The 7,181-nt window shown below is 34.2% G+C and overlaps 1 protein-coding gene across 1 annotated transcript; it reads left to right on the plus strand.

Annotated features, from left to right (window-relative positions):
* Positions 1 to 1,318: 1,318 nt before the first annotated feature.
* Positions 1,319 to 3,218, plus strand: LOC141600376 (large ribosomal subunit protein eL20y). The gene is made up of 4 exons (XM_074420604.1): positions 1,319 to 1,477; positions 1,566 to 1,681; positions 1,769 to 1,832; positions 2,661 to 3,218. The coding sequence occupies exons 1-4, from the start codon at positions 1,463 to 1,465 to the stop codon at positions 3,000 to 3,002; spliced, it is 537 nt and encodes a 178-aa protein (XP_074276705.1). The 5' UTR covers positions 1,319 to 1,462; the 3' UTR covers positions 3,003 to 3,218.
* The last annotated feature ends 3,963 nt before the right edge of the window (positions 3,219 to 7,181 follow it).

The raw sequence follows: 7,181 nt of genomic DNA on the forward strand, positions 1-7,181 counted from the left end.
GAACCAAACCAAAGTTTGTTGACTGAAGACTAAACAAAGGTAAAATGTTGGACTGTGGGCCAGATCATATTTATATTGGTTCAGTTTTGGACCAGATAAATCGGCGAACCAGACCAGATCGAACCATATCGACCAAATAATATATTGCTTATTCTTTATTATTTCTACGATAGATTAATTTATATTAAGAATTTAAGGTTTAATTTGTGATAATAGAATATATCAAAATAATATATAACCAAAGAATATTATCAGCTTAAGAGAAATGTTTGTTAGTCGTACAATTTTAATGATTTTCGTTAAATACGTTTGATCTATGTTCAATTTACGGTCCATTCGGTTTGGTCAGGACCAGACCAAAGACCAAACTAACATTAATAGGTGGGCTGGTCGTGAACCGGATTAAGATAAAGTATGGCCGGTCTGGTTTGAGCAATTTAAACGGTTTTGTCTGGTCTTTGGTGTGGACCACCGGATGAACATCCCTAGAGTCGGGACATTTCAGGTTCAAGTTATTTTTAAGTGCATTCTTATAAAGTTATTTAGAGATAATGGGCAATATTCAAGCAATAAATATCTAAGTCAAGTCGGACAAGACCAAGTCAATTTAGTTTTGCAAGTCAAATTGCAGTTCTATGTTCAAGTGCGTGTCATGTAGAGGTGGCAATCGAGTCGTTCGAATCGGGTTTAGTCCGCAATTGTCGGTCGGGTCAATGTTTGGATTCATATCGAGTCATGAATGTGTCCAAGTCGGGATAGGTTCAAGTTTGGGTCGCTTACGAATCAAGTTGGTCAGGTTAATTCTTATCTCGGGTTCAAGTGGGACCAGGTTTTGGTCATTGTTAGGTCGGGTTATTTAGATATATTTATCATTATGATAATGTTTCAGTTCTAGTCGAGTCTGGGTTGGTTTTGCTTGGTTTGGCTCATCAATTTATTATCTCGTCGATTTTTTCTGATTGTTTTGCCAGTTCAACTTGAGTTATGGTCATTATTTAGAAAAGTTATATGGTTAGTTAATTTAAATACTTTATAGTCATGTATAATGTTGGTTTATTTTGGTTTTTTTTCACCTAACGTTTTCGGTTATTTCGGGGTTATATTTCGAGTTAACATCGAGTTATTTTTTGGATCGAGTAGACTTTCGGGTTAGCTTTCGGGTCAAATCATGTATTGGGTTGATTCAGGTTATGGGTTATGTTTGTAATTTGACCCGATTTAACCAGATCCATGTGCAAAGCCACAAGGAAACATAAAAGCATACGGCGAAGGCCCAAAGCCTAGAAAAGAGTGTATATAACCCGACCCATAAAACCATAATGAGTAGGGTTTTGGTTTTGGCTTGCACATTTATAAACAACACGCTTATTTCTTCATTTCCCTTGTAGTCTCTACTAAGCCGCAGCAGCTGTAATTGCAAATTGAGGAGACAGACTGTGTGACCTCAGTTCCTTACAATAATATGGGTCAATTCAGGGTAATTTCCTCCCTTTTCCTATATCTACTATTTTCGTTGATATCAATCTTCCATTTGGTTTTGATTTTGTTTGTATACAAAATGGCAGTTTCATCAATACCAAGTTGTTGGAAGAGGTCTTCCAACAGAGAAGGATCCTCAACCTAAGATCTTTCGCATGAAACTGTGGGCTACTAATGAAGTCCGTGCTAAATCCAAGTTCTGGTAATTTCTCTTCCTTATATAAGACAGTATTAACATTAAAATTAACAGTGTTGGTAGTTGATTATGTTTAATATTTGTTTTGTTTAGGTATTTCTTGAGGAAGCAAAAGAAGGTTAAGAAGAGTAATGGTCAGATTCTTGCCATAAACGAGGTCATTATTTCTTTTCTATTATTCTTCTCATGGATTAAAATTATGTTTGGATTTTACCCTTTTGCGAACGAGAGTGTTGATGTGCATAGAGATGCCGTCTTGAGAATTAGCGTTACTGTCTGATTTTACCCTTTTGCGAAGGTGAGTGTTACTGTCAATGTGTTTGCCAGTTTCCTTGATTGTATGCCCCTTTCCAGTTTCTATTGGATCATGACTTGCTTTAGATCCCGTTTTAATCATCGGGTTTTAACAATATAAACGTTGGTCTTTTGTGGTATCTGTTTATTTCTAATATGCTACTTATTTTAAGAATGTGTGCTCATGTCACAATTACAATTACAAGTGTGCAAAGTGAAGAAGCTGCTTGTTTCTGGTCTGTTACGAGCTTTCTGTCATTTCTGTGATATTACCCATGTTTAGCAAGATGCCCTCCGATATGAGTTTGTAATCCATCTACCAACCAGTTGTACTTGGTTGATTGCAAAAATACTCATGTCATTGTTTCTCGAATCACATGCCAACATTTTTCACATTTTGATCTAAGCTTCAACAACCATATCTTCTTTCGTGGGACAAGTATCCTCATACCTATACCGTCAGTAGCCCATCATGTATAAAATTCAAGTCATGTCTAGTCCAACACTCGGACATGTTCTTTCGTGGGACTTCCTATCCCATAACTTAGTCTGAGTCTTAGTCTGAGTAACATATTGATGCGGAGAAGCTCGCTTCTGGTTTTGTGTTGGAATGACAAAATCATACACGGCAAGGATTTCAGAATTTCCATTAATATTTAAATTTGCTCTGCTTTTGTTGATTGGCAACCAGATCTATGAGAAGAATCCAACCATCATCAAGAACTATGGGATATGGTTGAGATATCAGAGTCGGACTGGGTACCACAACATGTACAAGGAGTACCGTGATACCACCTTGAACGGCGGTGTTGAGCAAATGTACACTGAGATGGCATCACGTCACAGGGTGAGGGCCCCATGCATCCAGATTATCAAGACGGCTACAGTCCCTGATGAGCTTTGCAAGAGGGAAAACACCAAGCAATTCCAAGGCAAAGAGATTAAGTTTCCCATGGTTTTCAGGAAGATCAGACCCCCAACCAGGAAGCTCAAGACTACATACAAGGCTTCCAAGCCTAACTTGTTCATGTAAGCTGAGTTCGTAGTGCTGTGTTTAGCCCAAGTTTTTAAGTTTTGTTTGGAGAACAATCAGAACATATTGAGTTGCGTCTTTTGGTAGCTGGTAGCTTGAAGATGAGTTTCTTAGACTTGATTTCTTTTGTCAATCGATATTACAAGACTCTTATATGTTGCACTTTATCCGAACTATCTATTATTCATTTTATAATTTCTATACTTGGTTGTGTTCTCCGATGGCTTCTGTGAGCTAGATGTTGATGCACAGTTGTACCCAAAACATGCATGTCTTGTGCAATATTCATCGCAAGAAAAGCCTATTATATTGCCATGAATATTAGTATTACCCCCGCTCAGATCGAATTGTCGATTCCATCACTTTGAGAGGCTTATGAGTAACTCTTGAAGTGGTACCTATTATCTTGCCATGAATATTGCCGGAGACATCAATGACTATTGATGCCATGAATAGTTCCTTAATGTAAGTAATATTTCCCTACAGATTGCTACCATATTGGCAAGCTAGGTTTCATTTTATGTTATATAGTTCAGTAAATGTTCAGTAAAAGAAGATGATTTATACGATACTATCTAGTATCTATACACAGGAATACAGGATTCCAATATAAATTGCCATGTAAAAATAACGGGGATAAAATTAGTTCATCAAGATACTTGCCTAACAAACAAGATTCCAATATTCTAGCTCCTATTATCTCTAAATCAATCGTTTTAACTTTTACAAATTGCAAATTGGTCCCCCTAAATGACTATATATCTTGCAAATTGCAAATTGGTCCCTACCTATCATATATTATATTAAAGCTGTAACCAGCATCCTATTTGATCGCCACGTGTCAATACCTATTTTTACGCCACGTGTCATTTGCTGAAATCCTAAAACTATAAAAAAAAAAAAAAATTAATATAGGCAATCACGTACAAATTCCTAACATTATTATATAGCTTTTCTAATATATGTTAGAAAATCACATTAACAATAATTTCAAATGTGCATTGAATATTCTAATCAGAGTAACAAGCACAATCCGGGATATTATCATTTATACTCCTTGATATCCGGGATATATTTGACTACCCGGAATCTTATCATTTTATACAAATATATTATTGTTATCCAAATATACAAAATAACTAATCAAGTCCTTAATTAGCATCCTTTATTTAAGTTAAGAATATTAAAGCCTATTAATTGATTATGATAATCAATTAATCTGTACGTTTCCAATATGATCAATATTCGCTTCCTCCCATATTTACGTTATGACTTCCATTTCAAAATTACGTCATACTGTAGAAAATTGATTTACATCAATTCTCAATTTTTTGATTTTTGGGTAATTTAGTTTACTAATTAGTTGAAAGATATTAAAATATTCAAAGAAAATTTTACACATTTTTTTCCTGAACTATGTAAAAAAAACATTTCCATATAAGTTGAATATGAACAAATCTTTATGAGTAGAGAAACAAAGGTAACTGTAACATTTTATATACGTTGAATTTTAGAGAAAACTGATTTCTTTCGATTCCCATTTGTTTAAAGAAACGAAGTGAGAATAATGACTTTCTTGTGTACATATTAAGGTGGTGTAAAATTATATCAATATTTAAAATGGTACTTTCTCCGTTTTCATATGATGTACCCATTTGTTGAATATATGAGTGGAGTATTTTAATAAAATGGGTACATCATATGAAATGGATGAAGTACATAATAAAAATGGTCTACATACTCCACAAGACTACAATAATAAGGTGAATACTTACGTCATTATTTATATAGTTATAAAATATATATACTACGGATTAATAAACAGCAACACGAAGGTCACAATATATTAAATGAAATAGTCTCATAGTAAAATCATGATGAGATGAACCCCATATATAGTACCAAATATTGATTTCATAATAGTTCGGTATTTTGATAAATTCTTAAGTTTCAAATTATAAATAAATAATAGTCTGACACCGAATAGTGAGAGAATAATTTTAAGGTCAAAATACCAGTGCACAAAAACTTAGAAGAGACGATCTCTTACTAAGTTATTAATGAGAGACAACTTTTCCCTACCATTTTGTTTGTTTTTTGTGACCTTTTTATTGTTGATGGTAAGCAGAAATGACATTTTTTTACATATCTATCTGGCTATTTTCATAATAAGCGTACCTATTTTACCTTTATTCACGATTCGTGTTTGGTTTTTTAACTCCTATATAACCGTTTTTACTACAATTGATGGTTTCGTAATAAACTTATATTATGAGATCGTCTCCTACGAGACTTGGTCAAGTGAGACTAGGATGATATCTACTCATGTTAATTGTATTTTTCATTGTTGATGAATTGTTTTAGAGTGGCTCTATTCATGTAAATTTTGGGTTGCTATTTTAAGGGTTTTATGGATTAGGTCATTTGGAATCTTTTTAGGACAAGACCATTAAGGCTGTTTATATCTACAAATATACGAGAAGCAAAATTTTGAATAGGGCTTTTAACATCTTATATGGTATTGAATACAAAAAGTATTTCATAACTGGTGGGAATACATGTGTATATTCTGTAGTTAGACTTCGTTTGGCATGAAAATGAAAGGATTAAGTAAATGGTGGAAAAAAAAATCAAAAAAAAAAGTAAATGGAGGAAAACATGATAGTGGGAAAGGTTATACATCCTCCGTTTTTATTTAATTGTTTACGTTTATTTTTGCACAAATATTAAGAAAGTGGGCGTCTCTACTTTTCATATGCATACCTACAATAGTTAGTCTCTCTTAAGACGACACTATTTGGGAAAAGCAACAAGTGGTATGAAACTTGACCCATCTTAAGCTTAAGACGAATAATGTCGTCTTAAATGAGAATTGGTGGACTTACAAAATTACCCTCATAGGAGCCTCACACCTTTTGTCACCCACGCCAAAAGGTACAAAGTAGACAAACAGGGTATGTGGGTCATTTAATTGATCAAAGAAATCCATATAAGGAAATGTAAACAATCAAATGGAACAGGTGCAGCTTAAAATGGAAAACGTGAACTATTCAATGGAACGGAGTAAGTAGAATTTTTTGGTTCCATGACAAAATGATGAACAATGTTTTGAAACAAGTGTCAAAATAATAAACAAAAGAAAAGAAATAAAACTATTGGTATTTGACGACTTGAATAAAGATATGAAGGGGTTGTGTCGATGGTGGGATTAGAGGTCGTGATAGGAGAGGGGTTGCGATAAGTGGGTAAAATGGGGTGGGGTTTCATACAGGTATGGCCAGGGTTAGAGGTCAAGGGTCAATGTATGGTAGTTATATCAGAGGGACGGTGTGAGGAGGCGTACGAGATGGTGGAGACAAGAGGGGGTAGGGGATGTTCAATCGAGGAGGTGACTAATGAGATATGAATTGGTTGGTTGGTTAGTTGGTAAGGGGTGTTGAGATATAAGTTGAGTGAGAGGTTGTGGTTAAGTAGAAAGAAGCAGTTGGGTGTGGTGGTGCGTCTGGTGGTGGGTCTCGAGCACTACTATAAACATATTGCGAGATTTAACTATACTAATATGAGTATGTATTAACAAAATATCTTTTTAAAAGTTTATCTAAAATCTATTAATGAATTAATCTTACACCTCCACTCAAAAAGATGTATACATAAGATCTACTTCGATTAACACCCTACATCGTCACCCGTGCAGTGCACGGGTACAAAAACTAGTATATCTCTCTCTGCAATCAGCAATATTACCATATATGCCACGTCACATTAGTTTGTTATTTTAAGTACCCTTTTAATTATATTGTATAGATAAAGTAAATGGATGATGCTTGCAAAGGGAGCTTAATCAATCTTATTGTAGCGATTCTAAGACTTGAATTATCATCATATATTATATTAAAGTTGAAACTGCAAGCCTATTCAGTCGACACGTGTCATTACCCATTACCTTGCCACGTGTTAAATTTTGGAATTCTTGATTTATATTAATTACTTAATTAATTATAATTATTTGTTACAAGTAATCAATCACCATAAGAAAGTCAACTCAACATTGTACGTCAAACCAACATAATTGGTTTTTATTGCCAAAATCAAAACCATTCGCTAATTTATTGGGGGCAAGTCCACTTTCTTTAGTGATTATATCTTCTAATTGATATATTCCCTCATTAAATTGCTATA

Source organism: Silene latifolia, chromosome 9 (genome assembly GCF_048544455.1).
Source record: "Silene latifolia isolate original U9 population chromosome 9, ASM4854445v1, whole genome shotgun sequence".
NCBI lineage: Eukaryota > Viridiplantae > Streptophyta > Magnoliopsida > Caryophyllales > Caryophyllaceae > Silene > Silene latifolia.

Excerpts from the sequence above, each read along its gene's own strand:
- LOC141600376 (XM_074420604.1), top strand. Across the intron at positions 1,682-1,768 it reads CGTGCTAAATCCAAGTTCTG|GTATTTCTTGAGGAAGCAAA; the intron begins GTAATTTCTCTT and ends TGTTTTGTTTAG. Across the intron at positions 1,833-2,660 it reads AGATTCTTGCCATAAACGAG|ATCTATGAGAAGAATCCAAC; the intron begins GTCATTATTTCT and ends ATTGGCAACCAG.